General features: G+C 37.9%; 3 protein-coding genes across 7 annotated transcripts in view; 1 reads left to right on the top strand and 2 right to left on the bottom strand.

The window, feature by feature from the left end:
* The window catches only part of nin (ninein (GSK3B interacting protein)), a 36,473-nt gene extending 33,955 nt beyond the window's left edge, over positions 1-2,518 (bottom strand). For all 5 annotated transcript variants that reach the window (XM_035940745.2, XM_035940746.2, XM_035940749.2 and 2 more), the window contains exon 1: positions 2,212-2,518. In XM_035940745.2, the coding sequence (XP_035796638.2) occupies positions 2,212-2,247 (36 nt within the window). In that variant the 5' untranslated portion in view covers positions 2,248-2,518. The remainder of the gene's footprint in view (positions 1-2,211) is intronic.
* On the top strand, positions 653-7,114 carry LOC111584578 (lysophosphatidylserine lipase ABHD12). The gene is made up of 12 exons (XM_023293737.3): positions 653-1,090; positions 2,236-2,338; positions 2,513-2,632; positions 2,821-2,851; positions 2,944-2,989; positions 3,975-4,104; positions 4,215-4,252; positions 4,503-4,582; positions 5,031-5,113; positions 5,199-5,277; positions 5,369-5,502; positions 6,478-7,114. Exons 1-12 carry the CDS (start codon positions 988-990, stop codon positions 6,503-6,505), a joined length of 975 nt encoding a protein of 324 aa, XP_023149505.1. The 5' UTR covers positions 653-987; the 3' UTR covers positions 6,506-7,114.
* Positions 7,110-20,062, bottom strand: pygl (phosphorylase, glycogen, liver). The gene is made up of 20 exons (XM_035940752.2): positions 19,763-20,062; positions 19,156-19,257; positions 18,993-19,071; positions 18,508-18,611; positions 17,757-17,888; positions 16,943-17,054; positions 16,630-16,712; positions 16,335-16,472; positions 15,630-15,722; positions 15,248-15,394; positions 14,619-14,782; positions 13,185-13,299; positions 12,862-12,963; positions 11,385-11,532; positions 9,488-9,546; positions 9,257-9,398; positions 8,971-9,178; positions 8,754-8,888; positions 8,593-8,659; positions 7,110-7,723 (listed from the first exon to the last, which is right to left on the bottom strand). The coding sequence occupies exons 1-20, from the start codon at positions 20,003-20,005 to the stop codon at positions 7,535-7,537; spliced, it is 2,562 nt and encodes an 853-aa protein (XP_035796645.2). The 5' UTR covers positions 20,006-20,062; the 3' UTR covers positions 7,110-7,534.
* Between the last annotated feature and the right edge of the window lie 4,296 nt (positions 20,063-24,358).

Genomic DNA, 24,358 nt, shown 5'->3' with positions numbered 1-24,358 from the left:
AAAAAAATCAACCAAAAGCCAGTGAATTTCACTGGATTTTGTGAATGTTCTTAAGAAAATATTAGAAGTTTTATTGATATATATGTAATCACTTTAGATATTTTTAGGATTTTTTGGAAGATTTTTACTCATGTTTTGAAAATATTTACAAGAATGTTCTTGCCAAATTTGGGGGATTTTTTTAAGTAAAATTTTTAAGGAATTATTGGAATTTTCTTCCTGAAGGTTTTGCAAATTTTCAGAAATTCTGGGAAATTTTTTTCAGAATTTTTGGATTTTTTTCAGACAAGGATGCAATACTTTTTGGTGCCCATAAATGAGGACAACAGGAGGGTTAATAAAGCAGATGCAAGTATTTAAATTTCCACAATAAAAGCCCACAATCTTTGAGCTTTGGAGGGTCTGTAACCTCTAAACCTGGTTGAAAATTCTAATTTTGCTTGACAGGTGGGTTAAAAATATAATTTTAAACATGTTTAGGAGTGTTAATGTGTTGATACTGAAAGAAAATCCAACTATTTAAACCTCCAGTTTCTTCATGTCAAAGAACTCCGTTACCCACAATGCCTTGCAGCGCACAGTAGCTGTTTTGTTGACAGCAGTGGCATTACAGAGGCGGTAAGTGTGTTTCTGTCACTAAATCTTGCTTCCATTATGTGGTTTTCTTACATTTAAAGCTTCTTATCAGAGTTTGTGTCCAGATGTTGGATTTGTTGCACAGCTGTTGTCTTCTCTTAAAACAAGTTTTCACTTCCTGTCTGTGACACAATGCCTTCTTTATTGAACATTTACTGTAGCAAATGTGAGTCAGTAGCAGCAGAAGACACGAGCAGCTGAACGTTGACCTCTTTTCCTGGTATTTCACAATACTGGTGCTGTCAGGACGACGGCTCTGCTGGATGTTTCCTGAGCTCCTGCGGACTGAAATCAGGAACCAGGGAGCGCACTGATCTCTACAGAGTGGAAATAGTTTCTCCTGTGTCAGAAATGAAGAGAGTCGTGTCCTTTCTGATCAGTGTCTACGTCTCAGTGCCCGTCATTGTCTACCTGTTCCCCTGGATACTCGGTCATATCATATTTGCTCACCTGGGTAAGTGAATGTGTTTCCTGCCCTGAGTGTGTATTTAGTTTACAGCCACCAGATCCCCAGATCCAGTAGAATTTAAATATTTTATTTTAGAACAAAATAATGCCAAGGAGACAAAGTTTCGTGACCTGTATGACATTTAATGTTCTCATGTAAATTATTTTTTTTCTATTTTACTCTTATTTTACCCTACTTTTCTTTTTTATATTGTTTTTATTTTATTATTCTTGTTTTTATTATTCTTTTCACTATTATTATTATTTTTATTGTATGTCAGACAAAATAATGCTAAGGAGACTCGAGGTGTGTGACGATTAATGTTTCCATGTGAATTGTTTTAACCATTAACTTCTTTTTTTTATTTTAATCATTTATTTATTTATTCATTAATTTACTATTTTTACTATTATTGTTTTTTTTTTTTTTTTACAATTGTTATTATGGTTTAGCCTTTAATTTAGTTTTTATTATTTTAAAAATTCAGTTATTATTATTATTATTATTATTATTATTATTATTATTATTATTATTGTTATTATTGTTATTATTATTATTATTATTATTATTATTACAACAACAATAAAAATTATTAATATTATTATACATTTTGGAACAAAATAATGCCAAACTGAGTATCATGACCTGTATGACCAGCAATGTTCTCATGCTAATTATTGTAATTATTATTTTTATTCTTTTACTATTTATTTATTTATTTATTCATTCATTCATTCATTTATTATTATCATTATTATTAACCTTGTGTTTGTGGCTTTGCCCTCTATGGAAACTTTGATCTGTTTTCTGTAATGTGATATGACATTTTTTTGTGCTTATATTGTTTTTTTATTTGTATCCGTTGGTCCTTGTTGTATTGATTTATTTTGTAAATATTTTACCATCTTCATCTCTCTACCCCCAGTTTAAAAAGGTAGCGGTGTCCTCAGATTGTTCCAAAACGTATAATATTCAGACTTTTATAGCAGCAAAACACAAAATCAGTGCATCACTGGAACTAAAAACAATGGTATATAGTGACATTGCACCACACTGTAATGCATTCCAGTATAATATGACACACAATAATAAAAACCACACTGCATGACCTACAAAAATTTACTGACCTTTTGTGTTTTTATGTACTGCAGTGAGGTTTCCATTCTTCGTGGATCTCAGCAGACCTGAGGATGTCCTGAACCACACCAGTAACTTCTACCTGGACACTGAGGAGGGCGTCTCGGTGGGAGTGTGGTAGGCCGGCTGTGTTGTGTCCATCTTAAGCGCATCACTACTTGAAAACAGCACATGCATTCTGTATACAGCTGCACGGGACCCCCTCAGAATCCTACTGTATGTCCTAAAAGAACATCTGTTTGTGCTGCTCACCCCTCATCATCTCTCCATCTCTGTCTTTGTGTCTCGTAGGCACACTCTCCCAGCCAGCCAATGGGAGAAGGCCGCCGGGAGAAGCCCTGAGTGGTACCGGGAGGCCCTGGGAGACGGCAGTCCTGTTATTATCTTTCTCCATGGCAACATAGGGACCAGGTGGGATGAGAGCAGCGAGACAGAGATCCTTGAATTGATCCTAATAGTGTCTAGTGGGTATTATGTGACTGCTCAGGCTTTATGCTCGGGTTTTATCCTGGGAACAATGCATGCTGGGGTTTGTGGGTCAGAGTGAGTCTGAAAGCCACTTGTTTGTTTGTATTTATTCATCACTTTCATTTCTGCAGGGCGTTAAAACACAGAGTGGAACTGGTGAAGGTGAGGTTCATATTCTGACAGGTTTGGTGAATATTTTTGAATTTGAGCTTCCAGATTCAGATTTTTTTTTTGTTCTTTTTTTTATGTTGTAGATCTTGAGTTCTACAGGTTACCACGTCTTATCTTTAGACTACAGAGGTAAGATGGTTATTGTTGCTCTTCAAGAGATAATTTTTACACTAAATACAAACTTTCAAATCATATGATGATGATGATGATAATAATAGTTATTATTATTATTATTATTATTATTATTATTATTATTATTATTATTATTATTATTATTATTATTATTTAATTAATAATTCTAATGATTATATTGCTATATTTATCATATTTTCTATATTCATTATATTTATTCATATTTTCTATTTAGAAAATATATTAATAACTTAATTATTTTATAATTATTATATTACTATAATTATTATATATTTTAAATCTAATAATAATAACTAATAATATTTATTATTATTACCTTATTGTTGGTTTTTTACATTATTATATTAATATTATATTAATTATTTAATGAATATTTCTAATTATTATATTGCTACATTTATTATATTTTCTATGTTCATTATATTTATTTCTATTTTCTATTTATAAAATATAATATTAATTATTTAATTATTTTGTAATTATTATATTTCTATAAGTACTATATTTTTCTAAATCTAACAAAAATAATAATAGTTATTATTATTATTCATGTGATTTTTCTAGTAAAAAATTTTAGTTTTGACATGTAAATTAGGCTTGAATACACCTGATTTTGACATTCACTACATCTGTGATTGTCATTAATTGTGCATTTTTCCTTCAAAATGTCAAATTCGTATGTTTCGATTTCTGTTTTGAGATTTCTTTGGCAAGGAAAAGGAACACATATTATCTCATGCAACCCCCAAAATAGGCACTAAGCATTAAGATGTCCATATTTACATTAATAACAATGCTTTTATGGTCATTTTTAAACATTTTGTGACCATTTTTTGTCAAAGGATGATTATTGCGTTGGTATTTTTCAGTGTTCCCCGTTAATAATACGTCAGAAGATAAAAAACAGAAAAGTGAAGAAGAGTGAAAAGATTCTGAGGGTGTTAATATGTGTTTTGATGAGGTTTTGGAGATTCCAGCGGGGAGCCCAGTGAAGCAGGACTGACCAGAGACACCCTCTATCTGTACAAGTGGGCAAAGAAACACAGCAGAGGGAGTTTTGTCTGTCTGTGGGGACACTCGCTCGGCTCTGGGTCGGTTTTTCTCTCTTTTTGTTCCAATTAAACAATTTTCATGACACAAATAAAAATCAAACAGCGGAGAGAGAAAGTTCATTGCAACTGTTTACATATTTTTCCTGCAGCGTGGCAACGAATACAGCAGTGAAATTACAAGAGCAAGGTGAGTTTTCTTAAAACATACATATGAGATTATTATTCATGATTGATTAAACATCCTTTAAAGACTGTGCTTGGATATACAGACTCTGTTTAAACTGATTGCAACTGATTTACTGCCATTTACTCCACAATAAATTATGCTGCAGTCATAAATACTCACTATGCCAGTCTCTACATTTAAATTTAGTGCCCAACCCATCCATCATATTTCGTGTTTTTCTTCGTGTTTACCTCACTGTCTTTAAATTTAGGTTCTGCAGTCGAAGCTATAATCCTTCAGGCTCCGTACACAAGAATAGGAGAAGTTGTAACCAACCATCGGATCACTAAGGTGAGACCAGATGTCACATTTTAGTCCTTCTGAAGCCCCCGAACCACAGCTGTGCTCGTTTTGTCTTGTTTCTAAAGATCTGAAAATGGTACAGAAAATATTTGTGGGGAAAATTACTGTTGATTTTTACCTACACTAAATAATGTGCAAGAAAACCTGTGGAAAGGGGGTAACAGGTTGTTTAAACAATCGACACATATTTGAAATATAAAACTAAAATTTCACAAATATCTTTTTCTGTATCTATATTTTATACCACAAAAATCCCAGGCAAATCACAGATTTGAATCTATATGAAATAGTTAACCTATTGTTTTTTAGCATTCATAAAGTAGACTGGTATTTATCATGCAGACATTTTTGTTCTGCATATATTTGTATACTTTTGTTACAGTACACAGGATATTGCAACGTACTTCTGCTCATTTTTTTGTTTTTGTTTTTCCAGCTGTACAGGTTCCTTCCAGGATTTGAGAGTTTGGTTTGGTACCTAATGGAAAAGAACAACATAGAGTTTGATAACGCTAAAAAGTAAGTGTGGTAGCTTATGTTGATTGCTATTTTATTAACTCCATCTCAGACTATGATCATTTATTTCTGTCCTACATTTGTGCAGTTTGCAGACACTGACTAGCCCACTTCTTATTCTGCATGCAAAGGATGACAACCTTGTTCCGCATCACATGGGTCTGAAGGTACAGTGGGTTCTCTCTCTTCCTCTGCATTCAGACTAATTTCCTTGTGGAAATTATTTTCTCCTTTTCTGAAATACTTTGTTGTCTGCAGCTGCACCAAATCTCCCTCCAGGCTCGGAAGAAACTCAACACAGATGCTCCCATTGAAATGATCTCTTATGATGCAAATCTTGGAATCTCCCACAGCAAGGTCTATTTGGATCCCAATTTGTCAGATGTGGTTAGGTGAGTTAAAACATCTTACTAAACTGATTTTTATAGAGTCAGTCATACTGAAGAATTGGCTACTGCTGTTTGTCTAACAATTACCTTGGGTTTAATCTGTATAAATATATTTTTGGTGCCATCAAGGGAAATTCTCCAGCACCAAAATGATCAGAATTGAGAATAAAATGGATATTTTTTGAGGCATAATAGACCATTGGATCATTCCACCTCATTTCATCAAATTTTTAAAAACATTTAGGCCTCTTGGAGTGGTTTCAACAACCACACTTGCTCAATGATTGTCCTAATACTGGCCATAAATTCAAAAAATAAAAATTAAATTTTTTTCTCATTATGCATGCCTCTAACTGGCACCATACTTTACATGTTTAAACCTCCCTTTTGGTGACAGTCATTGGACAAAACATTCAGCCTCTTAGGGTGAAAAATAAAGGTTTTATGGTTGATGGAATACTACAGTAGAGAGAGAGATTGACATTTTTGACCAAATGTACAATCATATAACTGGTTTGTATTATTCTATCAAAGCACCATTGATGAACAAATGCACATATCAATGAGCCTGCAAACTTTCAGGACTCTAACTGCAATATTTCTCAAGTTATAGCACTTCAAACATTGTTCCACAGATTGGTGCCAAGAAAACGAACACAAAAATCAACATGACCCCACCTTCTTTAAGAATTTTTAACTCAAAAACTACCTATATCGCCTATGAGCCAGGTTTTACACATGGTCAACTTCATCAATAGTCACCACTTTAAAAAAATATCAAACTGAAGATGGTCGGACACGGGGCACTTGTGAATTGAGGCAGAATGAACCTTTTGTTGTTTAAATGGTAGGAAAATGTGCAGATTTCTGTCAAACAAGGTAACAGACTCATTGCCTTAACTCTATGCAGACAAATATGTTTACTTCGCACCAAAAATAAATTTTACTTTATCTGTATTTCTTTTGTTTTGTTTGCAGGAAGTTTCTAGAAAACTTGAGGCAGTAAAGTGGCATTCCTTCCTCTGGATTTCTTACATCAGCTGTTGTTGCGTACTTTGTGAAATAATGCTCAAATTCCAATTCAAACTGTTCATTTTTTCACCATATGTCATATTCACCACATTGTCATGTCTTCTGAAACTTGTTTTAGTTTTGCAGATAAATACTAGAAATACTTTGAAGTATAGACAGGTTTGTGTCTCAGTAATGCCACAAAGTTGCAAGAATGCAATATAAAAAATTAATTTGGATCCCAATTTGTCAAATGTGGTTAGGTGGGTTACAATGATTAATAATTACGTTTTGGAATCAGTTGTACTGAAAAACTGTCTAAAAGTAAATCGGGGTTTTTCCTGCTTAGATATACTTTTAGTGCCATCAAGGGACGTTCTCCAGCACCAAAATCATAAGAATTGTGATTAAAATGTGTATTTTGGGGGTTTGATTAGGGTATAGATAATGTCATTGTTTACATTGCAGAAAATGTAAATATTTCTGTCAAACAAAGGTAACAGGCTCATTGCCTTTCACTCTATGCAGACGTCATCAGAAAACTGAATTTTACCACAAAAATGCACGTCATCTGAAACTTGAAATAAAAGCACTTCACATTGTATTGCACTTTTTGTTTTTAATTTCAACACTGGGAAGAACAACTGTAGATAACAAATGAATTAAGTTTTGCAAGTAAGTTCTAGAAATACTTTGGAGTATTAACAGGTTTGTCCCTCTGTAATGCCACATGAAGTTGCAGGAATGTAACATAAAAAATTCTGTTTATTTAGCTGCACTGTGACCCAGATCCTACTGGATTCCTGAAACTGTCTCCCATCCTGTGCTCCAGGAATGTTAAATATGGAAATTACTCTCAAATATCTGAGCTTTCACAGTGACTTTACTGCATGTGTCGGTGCTAAATAACTGTAACAGTGCTTTGAGAAGAAGAGGAAAAATGTGCGTCCTTGAAAAAGTTGAGCCTTGTGTTACTTGAGGGTTACAATGGAACAGTTAATACAGCGTAAACGTGAAGGCAGCCTCACATTTTCTTCAGAGCTCTGGCGGTTTCTTCGATGGCTTCTCGGGGCTCGTTGGGCGGAGGGATCTTCAGGTCGGTTGGCTCGACGCCCCAAACCTCGGTGGCGTACTCTGTGATGGTTCTGTCGCTGGAGAACTTTCCTGTCGCTGCAATGTTCTTGATCACCATCTTCGTCCACTCCTTTGGATTCTTTAGCAGGAAGAATAACATAATTTTATGTTAGGCTGAGTATTTACTTTGGTAGGCTTGTCTTGTTGATTTAATAGTCATTTTCTTGAGCTTGAGATTTTGTTATTTCTGCCTAAATTTGTTGGTGGTTCTTTATAACAGAAAAGGAAAGAAAAGATGGGAATGGAGAAAGACGCAAAGGAAAGAGAAGAAAAGGCAAGACAGTAAAAGACAAGAAAAGAAAGCAAGAGTAGAGAAACAGAAACAAGAAAAGCACTCAGAGAGCGCAGTATTCCGCCAAGGCTACTCAGCTGTTTCGACGAAATCTTGAAAAAAATTTGTGGTCCGTAGAGGTCGATTTGTAGTAGGATCCCAATCGTATGTTCACTTGTAGTCATAGTTACAGTTTGCTATCTTGAAATGATACAGAAATCCTCAACAAATCTGTAGATCCAGACTATAAGCCGCATCACTTCCAAGATCTAAGCAATTGGTCCTTGTGTCATTCCTGACCTTCCCTGAAAATTTCATCCAAATCAGTTAGTCCATTTTTGAGTAATGTTGCACACAGACAGACAGACAGACAAACAGACAGACAGACAGACCAACAATGATCGTCACATAACTCTGCCACATTCCTTGGCAGAGTAATGAAGGAAAAGAATGAAAAGAATTAACAGAAAAGTAATATAGGATAAAGGACATGGAAATAAAGGAAAGGAAAGGAAACAGAGCTCAAGAAAAGGAAAGAAGAGAAAGAAAATGATGGAATAGCCAAGGAAGGAAAACAAAGAAATGGAAAGGAAACAAAATGAAGGAAAATAATGGACTACCACAAACCATGAGTATTTGCAAGCATGGTGTGATCCTGTTTTGTCTGAAAATGTTACCTGGTAGAGTTTGCTGACTTTTTCTTGGCATTTCACGTAGTCTTCAAAGTCTGCAAAGACTTTGAAGCTAAAGAAAAACAAAAAGGTGGATATAAATAAGTCATGTGAATCAGTACGTCTGACAACTTGAATTTGACAGAAGTGTTTAAAACATGACTTACCGGTCGTGTTTGAAGAGCATGTTGGTGAGGTCTTTGAAAAGCTCCGGATTTTTGGGACTGAAAAATCCACTCGTGATCTGATCCATGACCTGTTTCAGCTCAGGGATTTTCTTGTAATACGACATGGCGTCATATCTAACAAAGAAAAAAAATGAAAGGTAGGTTTAAAATCATCCATAATAGATTATATCAAGTCTATAAAAGAGACTCCTTTTACCCTTTCTTGTCCATTTCGGCTACGTCCTCCACTCTCATGCCGAAGATGAAGAGGTTCTCCTCGCCGGCCTCCTCAGCCATCTCCACGTTGGCTCCGTCCATGGTGCCGATGGTCAGAGCTCCATTCAGCATGAACTTCATGTTTCCTGTTCCTGAAGCCTCTGTGCCGGCGGTGGAGATCTGCTCTGACAAATCTGTGGCAGGAATCACTGGGGAAAAGCAAGGAAAACACAGTGATTAGTAAAATCACTCACATTATGCTCTTCTTTAAATGGAATAAATGGTACCTTTCTCTGCTAGAGACACTCTGTAGTTCTCCAGGAAAATGACCTTCAGCTTGTTTCCCACCACCGGGTCGTTGTTCACCACGTCAGCGACAGAAGTGATCAGTTTGATGATCATCTTTGCCATGTGATACCCAGGAGCAGCCTGCAGAGGGCGACAACGCATGACTCAAGTAAAAATAGTGGCCTTTAAATTCACTTCATCTGTGTTGTTTGTCAGGTTTGCTTTGGTACCTTTCCACCGATGATCACAGTTCGTGGTACAAAAGGTGCGCTGGGGTTCTTTCTGATGCCTTGGAAACAAGAAAGAAGACAATAGATGCAGAGACACATTTAAACTCAGGTCTTGGACTTTGACTTTAAAAATTACTGCAATCAGCTACAGTCCTTCAAACATGACAAGAAAAGAACATAGAAAATACATTTTGCTCTGAAGCTACACAGTTTATCCTAGAGACACTCACTAGCTCTGATCCACTGTAAACTTAAAGAGCTCCTCTAGTGAAAATCAAGTCAGTATGGTGTTTTTTAAATGCTAGAAGACCCATCATGAGTGAAATAAGCAGTCAACGCCATTGCTGAGCATTTCCACCTTGAAATTTAAGTGAAGATTGTCTCAAAAACTCAGAATCAGACGAACAAACCTAAAAAAGTAATCCTGACAACTTTTGGGGTAGGTCTTTCTAGAACATTATTCTTTTTTATAATTAGTTTATGGCTTAAAAACGTGTTGCTGAATTAGCACAATTCTACAACTGGCTATTGCTTAGCACAGAGTAGTTTTACACAGTCTGAACAGCCTTGTAGGTGAGCTGGTGTGCTCAAGTTTAAAGATGGAGGCAGTGTAGAGGTACAACTAAGCCATTTTAAGGCAGGAAGTGTTTATTTTCATGTAATAAATCTTCTATATGTAACTTTGATACACAGAGATGATTTTTAGACGTTAAATCGATTAAAACCTACTTGTCCATTATTGTGAAAAAATATATTTACAATTTCTCGCTTTAATTGCTAATATTTTTAATTAGTCGTGTTTCAATGATAGACCTGTCATTAGTTATTATTTTACCAGTGTTTAATGTTACATATTTCTAAAGGAATATTTTGAAGTTAGGTATGACATTAGAGCTGACAGCCAGTTAGCTTAGCTTAGCATACATGTAGAAAACAAGGGTAAACAGTTAACTAGCTTCAGCTGTGGCATGAAAATGTAAATTCGCTGTTTTAAAGGGGGTGGTTATGTACGTTATTATATACTGATACCTTACTGGAGTCTTGGCTGTTTAGCTAGCGAGAAACAGTAGGGGTAGCATAAACGTTAGCTCATGCTAAGTGCTAAGCTAAGCTAATGTTTTTGTGGAATTTTAAATTATAGTGGCTTTCCAGTGTAGAAGCAGCTCATTTCTATAGCTAAGAAGTTCGGTGTCAATCCAAATAATGGTACAAAGGTAACACACTAGACTACCAGAAAAATGCTAAAATTTTTCCACCTTTTTTCCAAAACATTTTGTATTTTAAGAACCATTTTGAAACACCAGAATTATTTAATGTAATTTTTGTGACCAAATAGTTCATATTATGAAGCAGTATTCTATTTATATGCTAATGTATACTGCGACCGCTAATGCATAACGGTTCCAAATATCACTTATTGGTCTCCTCGGTCACTAATATCTGGTATCGACCCTTAAAACCTACACCGGTTGACCTTCCTTTTCATCTAGCTTTGGGCAAAATATTAAGCAAATAATTTCATGCTCATTTGTCAGCCTCCTTGAATTACTACTGCATATGATATGTAGTGTATTCATGTGTGGAACATTCACAATAAAGGAAAAGCTTTATGTGCAAGGAATGTTGGCATCAAAATATACTGCATGCTGCACAGAACATGCAACATGCTAATAAAACTGCTCCCTTTTTATCACAGCCTCATCACTGAATGGAAAATTCCCACAGCCGACTCAAACGGCAGCATTCTTCATGTTTGTTTTAACTTGTTTGGAGAACAGCTGGGCGGGGAATGTTCACATCACATCTCATCAGGACATGTCTGATTGTGTCACGTAAATTATTGCTCAGACAATCAGACCCGTGCTGACTTATGAAACCTCTTGGCAGAAACACGTACGGTTGTACATGGTGATGATGTGCAGGCAGTTGAGGACCTGCCGCTTGTACTCGTGGATTCTCTTCACATGGACGTCAAACATTGAGGATGGGTTGATCTTCACACGGTACTCTTTCTCCAGGTACTGGGCGAATTTCACCTTGTTGTCCTGTGTGTGAGAAACCCAGAAATATGTGATTTGGCAGCAAATTAGCCATTGATGTGAAACCGCTGAATCAGAGGTGAGTCCCGTCGGGACATGCACTGAGGTTAAAGCTGCACAATGTGATGTTGCAATACACAACTTTATCAGAATGTTGTTTCTTAGCCTGCTATGACGTGCAGAAATAATAAAAAAGTCGGCAGATCTAGTTTTTCAATCAGGTTTAAATGCATGGTGCAGCAGGAACATTTAGAACACTCATTATCATGCAGTCATTAGTAACATGAATAAAGGGACGACAGCAGTTTATCAGTATAAATAAAGGGTTTTCATGTCAGCGTGTCATGATTTCTTACTATCATTTCAGTTTTCTCACATAAATTGGTGGACTGTCAAGGAAAATAGACATGCTCACGTCTTTTTCTTCAGTAAAAGTACAAAAATACTAACAGCAAAACCTGCTACAATCATACATGAGACCTTATTATATTGCTAATATGTATGCAGCATTGTGTAAACAGCACCTTTCATTTCTGTGGTTGAGATGGATTTAGTTTATCTACTTTAAATACACTTATTTTGGTCCTCTGATTTTTGAATTAGGAGTCAGAGCTTTCAAAAATCCACAAGAGGAGGTAAAATTATTGAATAGAAAAATAAGAAAAAAGTTCTGCAGCAAAAATGGGGTAATTTCTCAAGTATTGTATAATTTCCCCACTTTATTAAAGGAAACCAACTGAGAAGTTTAAAGGGCAATAACCTGCTTTATTGTGAAAGGGTCACAAGCAATCATTAAAGCAATAATTAACCTGAAACATAAGTGTAGCTCTTATGAATGCGTAATGTCTGAGTTTAGTGTATTTTCCTCTAAAATGTTGTCAAGTAGGATAAGATAAGACAAGAAAAGATAAGATTAAATAAGATAATATTTTTTATCTTATTTTTAAAAAAAATTTCAGGTACAATGCACTCCGACTGAAAAATTAATTGATTTCAAATCGAATTGAAATTATGCAAACAGTTGTGCCATCTGTGCTCCATGGCAATGTAAAAAAAAAAAACAAATACAGAATAAAGTGGAGTTAATAGTTTATGGTATTTCAAGTAGGAATCCTCTATTACCTTCAACTTTACACAGAGAATATTGAACTATATCTTGACCAAGAAGTTCTATTTATTAGTTGAAGTAGTAGAAACATCACAACTAGATATTTTCCCTAAATCGTGCAGCCCTACATTGTATTCAAGTAAAGTACAAATACCTCAAAAATGTTTTTAATCGCAGTACTCGAGTGACTCTACTCAGTGTTTTTGCACCAACGCTCTGCACTCTACCTGCTTCACTTTAGAGACGTCACGGATGAAGGCAGCGTCTTCAGCAAAGTCATTGAGCTTCTGCAGCTGGCCCAGGTCCTTCACATATTCCTCCCCGATGACCTGAAAGGTCACAAGAAAGAAAAATAAACTGATGATGTGTATTCAAATTCACAACATATATATTTAAAGAAGCTGAGTGTCTGCATCAGAAGTAGGAAGAGAAAGCTTTGCCAAGATTCAGTGATATGACAGAAGGGGAATGTATTTCTGAAGATTTAGGTTCTTAAACACTACGCTGTCTCTTGGCAACGGATTATGTGTTTACTGCAGCTCAGACAGACCTCAGCTATGAGCTCAGCCAGTCCAGGGTTGCAGAGGAGCAGCCAGCGTCTGGGAGTGATGCCGTTGGTTTTATTCTGAAACTTCTGTGGTTCCAGATCACTGAAATCACGAAATCTGAAAAAAAAAGTGAGGAAAATGCTCTATAGATGACATCTAATGATCATCAACTATTTATCTTCTTAACAGAGAAGCACTTCTTGTTTCATTTTTGTGTGCTACATACAAAAATATACTACAGCTTAAGGTTGCTGCTAGCAGCTAGATGTTTATTGCTGCTGGTTGGTTCCAGACTGAAGTAGTTCAAGTTCACCAACATGTAATATCTGAAAGATTTTGGAGATGTAGATAAGCTCTTCATGTTGTTTGGATGTATTTTGTTCCACGCAACCATTGGCTTCCACTAATTTTCGTAAATTAGTTAGCAAACCGTTGAAAATTTCTTCAAATTTGCAATAATACAGTTTTAGATTTAAGTTAGAAAGGTCTTTTAGTGGGTCAGTCAGACGACTACTTCCAAACTTTTTTGACAATTTTCACTTTAACTGCAGTCAAATTTGCAACAAATATTCAAGATTCACACAATAAATGCTAACAATGCTAGCATGCTAAAATGGTAAATTGTGCAAAAAGCAGCACGTTGCATTTATTTATAATGCACAGAAAGAAAGAAATCTAAATTTTGTTCCAAAATTTGCAATGACAATACATTTATTTTATCTAACCATCAGTATTTTAAACTCTGAGTATTCTTTGTATCTGCCAAACAGTCAACTCAGCCACTTATTTCCAAAATTTTGTGAACAGACACTTAAAAATGTCCTTGAAAAGCATGTTTGCAGAATTTTTTGCGTTACAGTCTTTCACCATAGTAATGAAGTCAAAGTACAGACTGATTTGAAAAGGCTGCGCTGCATTACCACAAACTGATAATGTACATTTGGCTAAAAATACAACTCAAGAACATATTAGTGGATTCTGGAATAGTAGAAACTTGCTTGCAAAACGTTAATGCAAACATAAACTATTCAATATTTGCACCAAATGTTCTAAAATCTGCAAAAACACTGCTGTGGTTCCTTCTACACTGAAGAATCCAACTTTCTGAATGCTTGTTCTGTGTATTTGCGTCTTGGTTTCTGCCTTTGAGGGTTTCATCATATCGAGTGTGTAACACAGCTGATGATTCAATCCTGTGGTAACAGATGAGGCCACACTCATGTAGCAACTAGCGTTTTAGTCGTCTGCTTGAGCTTCTCAGCTTCAGTTTGCAAAGTTTCTTCTTTCTGATGATGCAATTTTCTAACAGCTTTTTGTTGTAATGATGTTTAAAATGCTTTTTGTTTTCATGACGCCATTTCATGATCGCCACAGTTTGGTTTCTTTGAGTTTTGATGTCTAGTATTTTGAGTTACCCACATTAGCGGGAGGCTTACACTTCAGTCTTGATGATGTTGGAGTGTATCTCAGCGACTCCGTTGACAGCGTGAGATCCCACAATGCACAAATGGGCCATGTTCACCCTCTTGCATCCGTCTTCTTCAATCAGGGACATTTTCCTCAGTTTGTCCATATCTTTAGGGAAGAGAGCTGCAATTCTCTGCAGAAACAAAAGAGGCGTCTTTAGGGTGTGTTGAAGAAATGTACCCAAAGCCCTCACGCGAAGTTTGCTGTAGTTGGCGTTTATTCGTATTCCGGTATTCGGTGAGCTAACTGAGTCTGTGAAGCTAAGTCAACCAAGAACATTCACTGAGTAAAGCATCTTATACAGCTGGTCGGTCAGTTGGGAGAGGACAGTATGTAAATTCAAAAGAAAAATAGTGGTCAGTTTGCATAATTACAGACAAAAGGTAAGAACAAAAAGTGACTGAAACAAGAGGTCTGGTAGGCAACAAAAGTTAAGAGAAGTGAGATCTGGCTTATAGTTGCAAATAACAAAAGGTAAGAGAATTATGAATAGCAGTGGGTAACAGAATGAGGGAGTGACACTAGAAGGTGTCTGTAGGAAAAGATGCGCTATTTCTTCATCAGGACGTCTTTCTGCTTTCCTGTCTGGTTTACGTACGTCGAGGTGGACCTGGTTGATCTGGTAGATGATCTGCAGGTGTCTGGGCAGGAGATTCTCCAGCAGCTCCACCGGCCAACGCTCCAGAGCCTCGGGGAGGACGGTGTGGTTGGTGTAGGCGAAGGTACGTCTGGTGAGGTCCCAGGCCTGCAGAGGCGGTTTATTATGTGACTCATTCAACATCAGACTTGGCGTTAACTACACACGATGTCAATTCTTTACTGCATTCTGGATATTGTCCTTTTATCCTCTTAAGAATTGTCATCTACCCGCCAGGATTATTTATTAACCTGGTAGACAACCTTCCCTGCTGCACATGAACCTCATGAAACACTAGTTTTTGTGGTTTTATTCTCCTTCATGCTACTTGTCCATCACCCACCGTTTCCCAGTCAAGTTTCTCGATGTCCACAAAGATTCTCATCAGCTCAGGGATGGCCATGGCTGGATGAGTGTCATTCAGCTGGATGGCGACCTGAAAAACAAGATATTGTATTGTATTAAGATGACAACTATAACTATGAAACAGCTTTAAAAGTCTGTTGTACAAGGCCATGATTCCATGATTTTACTCTTTTTCACTGTAAACACTGGTTCGGCTTACCGAGACACATAATGAAAATTTCATTCTACTGTAACAAGGCAAAATGGCTACTATATAAAGGTCAGTGAAGTTTAGTTTTAGTAGAAGCAGCTGTGAAATTAGCAGAACCAGAGGGGGATTTAGGTGTTTAAAATCTGTGAATTTAAGGCACTTGTTGCTCAATATTTGCCTTGTTCTTGCACAAAATCTCATCATATTGTATCTCTGTAGGGTTTCTCATTTGGTGACCTTGCTTCAATGAATTTAGTTGTCAGGGAAATGATGATAATCTCTTCAGCAGATGTGTCCGTTGAGCTTGTTCTGCTTCACTGTTCTCTAACATGAAAACATGATTTTTTTGTCTTTCTCTTTAACTGGTTTGGTCACTGGCACGCTGGTTTTTGCAAAAAAGCGTAACTGGCAGCTTGCTGCTAGCAAGTGAAGTGAGGTATTAAGACGCTATCACGTCTCCTTCTCCTGTAGATGACTGATGTTGAGGCTTACTTTGTCTGGGAAGGTCTCAAAAGAAGTGCGACCGGGGGAGCCTTTCTTGGTGGTCTTGAAGCGGCGGATGATGTCTTGGAGTGTGGCCGCCACGACGAAGTACTCCTGCTTCAGACGGAGTTCTTTTCCTTCAAAGAACTACCGCACATCAACATGTGGAGAGTTAGAGACCATAATTAGTGATGGAAATTATGATGGACATTAAAAAAAAAATGCTGTTCAAACTAAATTTGGGTACCTTTGCAAACATATGTACTGGGATATCTATGTAGTGATGGCTAAATACTGAACTTACATTGTCATTTGGGTAGAGCACACGAGAGATGTTTTCTGCCAGATTCCTGTCCAGAACAGCCTGGATGTAATCTCCAACATTAACTACAGACACATAAAATTATATACGGGGATAACATTACAGAAATATATATGCCAAAGAGGAAGTAACTGCAGCATTGTAGTTGTTTTGCAATGCATCTTGTTGCATGTTGCAGCAGTTTCCTTTAGTTTTGCAAAGATTCTCTGTTGAGAACTAAAAGGAAATGCAAAAGCTGTGTTGCAAAAGTGGATTTTCTTTTTACACAAGATATTAAACTGCCTTCAACACTCACAGTCTCTCAGATTGAAGTCATTTGGGGCGCGGGCCGACCACAACCTCATGGTGTTTACGGTGTTGTTCATGTAGCCAGGAATGGGGGTGTCATAGGGCATCGCCAGAACCACCTGAACAAACACAAGGGAAGAGAGTCACTGGGCTGAAAAAAAATGGATATGCTTTTAAAGCATTAAAAACCAGAAATCAATAGCATGTAGGACAGTGTTCTGATCTGTCAGGTGGACTCACATACCCCTTTTTAAAAACACCATCTCTCCATCTTATTTAACACTTAATTCTGTAAAATTGGTTAATGAACAAAATATTTTTTCAGTTCTAATGTGACTGTTTTTAGGCCAATTCTATTTGGACCTATTAGTCTATTAGTTAATGCTATAGCCTATATTATGCAATCCATCTATTACTTATCAGTTGCTTCAACTGTTAATCCAAAGTGAATGAACAATTTCAGCTGGTTAACTAGCTAGTTCTGCTTTATCCACATTTAGCTAACGGCTACAACCTTTCATTTGTACTGTATACTTATAATTTCAACTAGCCATACCTTTAGCTAGCAAATTCAATTGTTCACAGTACTTTCAGCTCACAATTTCAACTTATAGACATATTTTTAGCCAATAAATTCAATTCTTAGCCATGATTATAGCTAACAGATCCAACTGATGATGTCATCTCATGCTTTTAAGCATAAATTCCAGCTTTTGTAACCAAGATTTAATCTGGTCTATTGAATTTACTGCTGAAATACACCCCTACAAGGTAGAAGCAGGCAATGTCCTGCGTATTTTACCTGATCAGTAATTCAGTACCTGAGTGTCGACCCATTTGGAGCCATCTCTGGTCTCCTCCACTCGTCCATAGAAGTGAACCGGCAGCATGTACTCAGGACGGGCCTTCTCCCAGGGGTTCCCATGCCTCAGCCAGTCATCGGCCTCCTCCACCTACAGCATGTCAAGTAAGTTAGACATCCAAAGCAGGAGTCATTGAATAAGACACTAAAACTCTGCCTAATCTGATCTATTTATTCCGTAGCTTGAGGTAAGAAAAGTCTTCTGATGTGTGAAGGCATCTGAGTTATATCAAGTCTGATCGTGCATTACATTTTGTGGTAAGTAACTAACTTTCACTAGCAGCAGGAATTAGACCTGCAGGTTCATGCACCCCTGTGAAAAAAACCCCAAGCCTGTTTCTAGTTCAGTGTTCAGGAGTACGTTTACACTGTGGGGCTTGAACTGCAAATAACCAGCAGAATTCAAAAGGGCAAAAGGGCGCTAGTTTTGGAATCCCTTATCACAGCATGTTTAGTTTGCTTTTTTCATCTAAAAACCAAACAATGCCAGACTTTACCAGTAAATTGCATCACCTCAAGCGATACTGAAGGGTGCTGACCACTAGCTGAGGTCCTGTTAATGATTAGCTTGTGATGTATTCTGACCTAATTTATTTCTACTTTGGCCCATTTACAAGGTGACAGATAAGAGAGGACCTATGAACTCCAGTGAGAGAGAAAGCTGCAGCTATACCTAATTACTTTACACACAAAAAAATGATTTTATATACCTGCCAGCCATCTCTGATCTTCTGGTTAAAGATGCCATATTCATATCGAATGCCATAACCGTACGCAGCAAGACCCAAGGTGGCCATTGAATCCAAGAAGCATGCTGTGTGCAGAATAAATAGTGAGAAATCAGAAATAATGGGAGATTTAGTGCAGAAATTAGAAAAAGAGTGAAATTTTGTGGTGTTGCTGAGTGTTCACGCAGTGTTTCTGTAGCTGCAAGTTGCTTCAAATGTTCAATGGGAACACAGAGTTATTTGGTGGAGAGCTGCCAATACAGCCTGGACACTATAATGGGGTATTGTTGCATTCAAGATAAAGTGTTTGCATGCCAAGTAACCGGTGTTTCATGTTTTGCCCGGTCTGAGGACAAACATTTTGTGCTTTAATGTAGGTAATTACTGAATTTAGTTACTTAAATAGTTCATTAAAATCATTCAATTACACAGATAATTGGGTGATTTTATCTTCGGTAGCACTTTACCTGCCAGTCGGCCCAGACCTCCGTTCCCCAGCCCTGCATCCTCCTCCATCTCCTCCAGCTCCTCCATGTCCAGGCCGAGCTGCAGGAGAATCATGAAAAACAGCAGCAGTCATTACTTGTGCTTGTTAAACTGTATTTGCTGTTGACGCCTCTATAAACCGACCTGGTAGATGGATTCATCGCAGGCGTTCTGCAGCCCCAAGTTGATCATCGTATTCTGGAGCGTCCTGCCCATGTAGAACTCCAGAGACAGATAATACACCCTCTGGACAGATGAAAGAAAGTCAGAAATTTTTAAGATTTTTTCACAGAATACATCTTTTTGCAGACTTGATTGATCAAGCATTAACTGAAATAAAAGTGTTTTGTCCGATTGGGCCTAAAAGGTGCAGAAAATACACGGTAGTGGCTTGAAATGAGTGAACAAGGCAAACATTTTCCTGCACGAAATAGCAGCGCAAACATGACACAATGACCTAAAAATACAGCACCTATGTGGAAACTTTTAAAGAAACAAGGAACAACAAGAAGAAATGTGGGCTCATCTGTCACAACAAACACAAGGTATGGCAATAAAAAGTATTTTGAACAGGAAATTCCAAGATTCCAACAGACAAGAAAGGCTTACTTCATCATATTTGTTCAGAAATGCAACACATTTAGATGATTTTGCAGAAAAAGACAAACGTAGAGACACTTTGAACCTTCATATGGTGGGCGTATTTTCACAGTGTGATCTTTTAGTTTGACAGTGACAGTATGATCTTTACCTTTGGGTCTGCTTCATAGTAAAACTGCTGTGTTCTGATCCACCTCCCCACCAGGTGATCTCTCACAGTGTGGGCCAGGGCAAAGTAATAATCCCTGGGTGTTGCAATGTTTCTGTCTTTCACCAGAGTGAAGTGCAGGTGTCGGTTGAAGCCCTTCTTCAGCTCTGCGACGTTCTCCACTCCCGCAATCCCCCTGATGCTGATCTGCTTGCGCTTCTCCTGGTCAGTGAGTGGTGTCGCCATGCTGGTCCGGGGAAGGTTTGGTCCTGAGTTACTGAACTTGTTGTGCCTGGAAGTGAAGCGGAGAGGTGACAGGATGCCAGTTTTCATGCAGAAGTCTCCTCCTCAGGCTGGTTTTCATTGGTGAGTGCAGGGGGAGGGTGTTTCCCAGGACGGCCCCTGCTGAGCTGCTGAGCTGCAGAGCTGAAGGAACAGAAACAGCACAGATCCAGAATGAATGGTTCACTCAGTGTTTAGCCTGATATGGTTTCACATGATATGAATTCATAGTTCAATTATGTGTGGTCTTTCAAAATGTAAAAAAACAAACATGCATTTTGTTAACTCTCAGAATGTAACTAAGAATAAGTTGGGAAAATATTGCAGTATCCAAGTGGACAGTGCAAAAAAAATATAGGGACATCTGTCAAAAACAAATTCAGTATTCGGGGCACGGCATGGCACGGGTCGTGTGTGTGTGTGTGTGTGCGCGCGCCTGTGTAGGGCAAGGGGCAGGTGCTCTAGCACCACCTGGTGTCTGTCTGTGCACGCCACTGATAATGCTGTTGAAATTGACCTTGTTTTTCTTAATTCCAGGGTGTTAACTATGTTCTGTAAAAATATAATTCATTAAATGTGAAAATTTTCAGAATGTAGTTTTTTGAACTAAAACAAAGGGGAAAAAGTTAGAGTTGTGGTGATTTCTAGGTTATTATGCTGTGATTTTACTGTTGGGGCCGACTTGAGCTCAAATTGGGCTTTATGTGGCCCCTGGACTAAAATGAGTTTGACATCCCTGATCTTTACTGTGAAAAACAACAAAATGGAGTCAGATAAAATAACACAGCCCTGCATATTCACATTTTAATATAAAACAGTTCATATATATGTATTGCAGATATCTTTTCTGTAGTTACCATTGTGACAGCTTGCTTTTATAACTAACTACAGAGAACACATACCTGCTCTTAATACACCATGAACTACCAGCTGCTTTTATTTTTATACAGACTGCTACAGAAATGTGGCAGGAAGTCATCAAACTCATTACACGTCACTCACAGTCGTGACAACTTGACACGTAAGCAAAATAACTAGGCTGAATAAACCACAAAAACACAATAAAACACAAATACTAATAACACTGTAACACTAGCATAAACCACAATAATGACATTTAAACCCCCAACACCCTGAACTCCCAAGGTGCATTGCAGCACAACAGTTCAGTCATAGTGACCAGCTCTGCTATTGCTACATTATTTTAATATTTTTTGTGGTTAAATAAGCATTTTCTAGCCTAAAAAATTGAAAACAATGTAAAAAAATGTTTTAAAAAATGTAAACATATTAAAAGAATATTTAATGTAAATAAAATGCATTGGCGTACAGCGCTGGGCTCTGATTGGCTCAGCGACCATAGCATCAGTTTCCTCCGTCTCCCCTGAGTATAGTGCATATGGTATAGTGGCATTCAGTATCTGGACTGTCCATTTCACACAGACGTCTGATCGCTGCATAGTGTTGCTCTGCAGTGATGTGAGGTGTATGGGGAGAATTTATAAAGCCTTAAAATATATATCAACAAGAAAAGCACTCAGAAAGCGCAATGCTCCGCCAAGACTGTTCATTCTCTGACCTTGCGCTGAACACAGGCCTGTGTTATGCATGTGTGCATGAATTGCCTGACCTAAATACACTATATTGCCAAAAGTATTCGCTCACCTTCCTTAACTCACATATGAACGTAAGTGACATCCCATTCCTAATCCATAGGGTTCAATATGACGTCGGTCCAACCTTTGCAGCTATAACAGCTTCAACTGTTCTGGGAAGGCTGTCCACAAGGTTTAGGAGTGTGTTTATGGGAATTTTTGACCATTCTTCCAGAAGCACATTTGTGAGGTCACACACTGATGTTGGACCAGAAGGTCTGGCTCTCAGTCTCCGCTCTAATTCATCCCAAAGGTGTTCTATGGGGTTGAGGTCAGGACTCTGTGCAGGCCAGTCAAGTTCATCCACACCAGACTCTGTCATCCATGTCTTTATGGACCTTGCTTTGTGCACTGGTGCACAATCATGTTGGAAGAGGAAGGGGCCAGCTCCAAACTGTTCCCACAAAGTTGGGAGCATGGAATTGTCTAAAATATCTTGGTATGCTGAAGCATTCAGAGTTCCTTTCACTGGAACTAAGGGGCCAAGCCCAGCTCCTGAAAAACAACCCCACACCATAATCCCCCCTCCACCAAACTTTACACTTGGCACAATGCAGTCCGACAAGTATGGTTCTCCTGGCAACCACCAAACCCAGACTGGTCCATCAGATTGCCAGGTGGAGAAGCGTGATTGGTCACTCCAGAGAAGGCGTCTCCACTGCTCTAGAGTCCAGTGGCGGCCTGCTTTACACCACTGCATCCCACGCTTTGCATTGCACTTGGTGATGTATGACTTGGATGCAGCTGCTCAGCCATGGAAACCCATTCCATGAAGCTCTCTGCTGAAGCACTGTTCTTGAGCTAATCTGAAGGCCACATGAAGTTTGAAGGTCTGTAGCGACTGACTCTGCAGAAAGTTGGCGACCTCTTGGCACTATGCGCCTCAGCATCCACTGACCCCACTCCATCAGTTTACGTGGTGGCTGAGTTGCTGTCGTTCCCACACACTTCCACTTTCTCATAATACAGCTGACATTTGACTGTGAAATATTTAGGAGCGAGGAAATGTCACGACTGGATTTGTTGCACAGGTGGCATCCTATCACAGTTCCACACTGGAATTCACTGAGCTCCTGAGAGCGGCCCATTCTTTCACAAATGTTTGTAAAAGCAGTCTGCATACCTAGGTGCTTGATTTTATACACCTGTGGCCATGGAAGTGATTGGAACACCTGATTCTGATTATTTGGATGGGTGAGCGAATACTTTTGGCAATATAGTGTATGTAGCGGGCGGCGGGAATTGATGAGACTCAGAGACACCCCCACAATTTAATCAATCAATCAAATGTTCCTTGTATCAATTCCAATAAGTCGGCACTGGTGGATTTGTAGTTGGATCACATGATCGTCAGCAGAGAACTGACGCAGCGTTCACTTGTCATGGTTACAGTGATGCCGTGCTGACCGCTATATTTTGCAATGGGGAATCCTTAACAAATCCGTAGATCCAGACCATAAGCCACATCACTGTCAAAATCTAACCACTTGGTCCTTGTGTCATTTCTGACCTTCTCTGAAAATTTCATCCAAATCCGTTTGAGCAATATTACACAGGACAGACAGATTCACAGAGAAATGCTGATCGTCACATAACTCCGTCACGTTCCTTGATGGAGTAATAATAAAATAAATATTGTAGCATCGGATTTGTGTATGATTGTGTTCATTTGCATTAACTTTATTTTGTTTATTACTTTGATGTTTTTTTATGTTGTGCTTTGGATCCTATTTCGTTGATTATTTGGTCAGATATTTTATTGTTTTGTGTTTGCTTACTGCCCTGCTGGGTGTGCCAGATGTTGGTTCCACATTCTTTGGTTTTACACATAGTCCTTATTTTGTTAAATTACAACTAATATCTCGAAAAATCCCAGCAGAAAAGTTTTTAAAAATAATTTTCACAACAAACAGGCCAAAACTGTAAACAATGTGACAATCAATAATCTGTATTTTTACAAATATTATATAAATTTTTAACCATTTTTCTAAGATTTCTTTTAACACTAAAAATTGCTAAATAATTTTTAACTGTAATTTTACAGATTTTTCTTTCCTGTTGAGTTACAGATGATATTTTGCAAATTAACTACAGTAGCTGTAGTTGGAGAGTTAGAGATTGTGGACATGCAGAATATTGTTTCATACGACTCAAAAGACTAAAACCAATTCCACACCTGCCTAAACTACCAGGATACGAGTTTAAATTCTGTGGTAAACACTCAAAATAATCAGACATTTTGCAGTTCACAACTGAAACTGGTTTGAATTAAGTGTACAGCCCGTGTATATTTGTATAAACAGTACAATGTTGTACCTGGACGTTTCTGTTGAGGCTGATAGCGGGGTAGTACGATCCCTCCAAACCTTCAAAGGCCACCGGACCCTGCTGCTCATCGTTGATCAGGAAGATGAGGATCCCACGTGTGAAGTCCAGCAGAACTCCGATCGTAGCTCCCTTAGCAATGCCTCCATCCGTCCTGCAGAGACACAGAGAGAAACATAAAGTGATGATACAGACACACAGAAAGCATTGTTTGCAGTAACATTCTCCGAATATTTTGATCTCAACATTAATATTTAGATACCAGCACGACTGAATATTGGGATATTGGGGTCGAGTCCTAGTTGTATTATTTTCTATCTACTGAGCCTGTGCCATT

This window comes from Amphiprion ocellaris, chromosome 20 (assembly GCF_022539595.1).
Source record: "Amphiprion ocellaris isolate individual 3 ecotype Okinawa chromosome 20, ASM2253959v1, whole genome shotgun sequence".
Classification (NCBI taxonomy): domain Eukaryota; kingdom Metazoa; phylum Chordata; class Actinopteri; family Pomacentridae; genus Amphiprion; species Amphiprion ocellaris.
This window is presented reverse-complemented; position numbering and strand designations above follow the sequence as displayed.

Excerpts from the sequence above, each read along its gene's own strand:
- pygl (XM_035940752.2), bottom strand. The coding sequence starts at position 20,005 with ATGGCGACACCACTCACTGACCAGGAGAAGCGCAAGCAGATCAGCATC. Across the intron at positions 18,612-18,992 it reads AGGTCTGGGCCGACTGGCAG|CATGCTTCTTGGATTCAATG; the intron begins GTAAAGTGCTAC and ends TTCTGCACACAG. Across the intron at positions 9,547-11,384 it reads CATCATCACCATGTACAACC|GCATCAGAAAGAACCCCAGC; the intron begins GTACGTGTTTCT and ends CTTGTTTCCAAG.
- LOC111584578 (XM_023293737.3), top strand. The coding sequence starts at position 988 with ATGAAGAGAGTCGTGTCCTTTCTGATCAGTGTCTACGTCTCAGTGCCC. Across the intron at positions 2,633-2,820 it reads CATGGCAACATAGGGACCAG|GGCGTTAAAACACAGAGTGG; the intron begins GTGGGATGAGAG and ends TCATTTCTGCAG. Across the intron at positions 2,990-3,974 it reads CTTATCTTTAGACTACAGAG|GTTTTGGAGATTCCAGCGGG; the intron begins GTAAGATGGTTA and ends TGTTTTGATGAG.